Source organism: Wyeomyia smithii, chromosome 3 (assembly GCF_029784165.1).
Source record: "Wyeomyia smithii strain HCP4-BCI-WySm-NY-G18 chromosome 3, ASM2978416v1, whole genome shotgun sequence".
NCBI classification, from domain to species: Eukaryota; Metazoa; Arthropoda; class Insecta; order Diptera; family Culicidae; genus Wyeomyia; species Wyeomyia smithii.
The window spans coordinates 121,375,366-121,376,727 of NC_073696.1; the positions used below are offsets into that span (position 1 = coordinate 121,375,366).

The 1,362-nt window shown below is 37.8% G+C and overlaps 1 protein-coding gene across 1 annotated transcript; it reads right to left on the reverse strand.

Annotated features, from left to right (window-relative positions):
• On the reverse strand, window positions 1-914 carry LOC129726944 (uncharacterized). Its single transcript, XM_055684247.1, has 2 exons — window positions 735-914; window positions 1-660 (listed from the first exon to the last, which is right to left on the reverse strand). Exon 2 carries the CDS (start codon window positions 626-628, stop codon window positions 35-37), a length of 594 nt encoding a protein of 197 aa, XP_055540222.1. The 5' UTR covers window positions 629-660; window positions 735-914; the 3' UTR covers window positions 1-34.
• Between the last annotated feature and the right edge of the window lie 448 nt (window positions 915-1,362).

A 1,362-nucleotide genomic window follows, 5' to 3' on the forward strand; every position in this document is an offset into this window, starting at 1 on the left:
TTTTCATTGTTTAAATATGCTTTATTCATGAACCTTACCTACTACTTTTCATTTGGTTGTATTGATCTATTAGTTTGGAAACTTTTTCCAAGTTATGCTTAAAAACTATCGGTTTAAAGTCTTGCTGTTCCAGCACGTAGTTGATACAGCTTTTCAGCATTGCGATATGTTTCATCAGATTTTTGTTAGAATCGTTCGACGGTTCTGCACTATTATCATTTGGTACAGAGAGAATCGTAGTTTCTTCAAAAACAACATCATCGACCTGTTTTGGTACGTGATGACTCTTCCGTCTACTTGCCTTGGAATTTTGAGCGGTTTGCGATGAGTACATCGGAAGCGGCTGCTGCGCAGAGCTATCATTGCTGTTTGTCGATTGCCTATTTGAAGATAACCGTGAACTTCGATCAGCATCGTATCCGACCTTATCACTTTCCGCTACACGGTTTTCTGATTCATCTGCTTCGGATGCACTTATTTCGTAAACTTCGTCTATCATCAGATTTTGATTGTCTGAACTAGACTCGGAACCGGATTCATCAGATACCGGAAATGTTTGCAACGAACGAACGTTTTTGATTCTTAGAGGGGGTACGGTCTTAGGTGATGGGCTCTCTAGATTCTCCATTTGATTAGTAACTAATAGAAAGCCTGAAAGGTCTGAAAAATAAAACCGTCAAGTTTATCAAAGGTGTACCAGATTACAAAACCTATTTATCAAGTTCACAATTTACCTATTCCAGTTATCTGTATTTTGTATTCAATGAGCGTGGTCCACTCTAAATTATCGACCTGCCAATAGAATGTACACCTGGAAGTTACACGAACTACTAAAACCGTTGATTAATATCAATAATTTTGATATTTTATCTTTAAGATCCAATCTAAACCGGCGTGAAATGAGCGACAGTTTTGCTCAGCGACACATTTATCCGACCCCAGCGCACGGTTGGCGTAGCGGCCGGTGTTGAAACTAAATAAAACTGGATATTATTTTATAAATTAACTAAATAAATTAAGTTTTAAATTAGTTTATTTGACACGGCACGATACATTTTCTGTTTTACTGAGCCAAGTACAATTCGTTTTAATTCTACGTTAGCAGGGAAAAGAGGGAGGCCTTTTCTTTATTCTCGCGGCCGACTACGAGCTAGTGGGGATTTAAGGTGAGAGGAGGGGAGATACAATTTTGACCTAAAACTATTTTGGAACTTTGTTTCTCAACTGGTAGAGCAATTGTATTCTTGTTTGTTGTGGGTTCAAAATATTTGTGTAAGCATGGTTGCGGGCTCTTCGTTTCCGTGTCTTCAGCATAGCATATTTGTATCCTTAATCTGACAAATAGACAAAGAAAATTTTAAA

What these genes read in the sequence shown, in the direction of transcription:
- LOC129726944 (XM_055684247.1), bottom strand. Translation starts at nt 628, where the DNA reads ATGGAGAATCTAGAGAGCCCATCACCTAAGACCGTACCCCCTCTAAGA.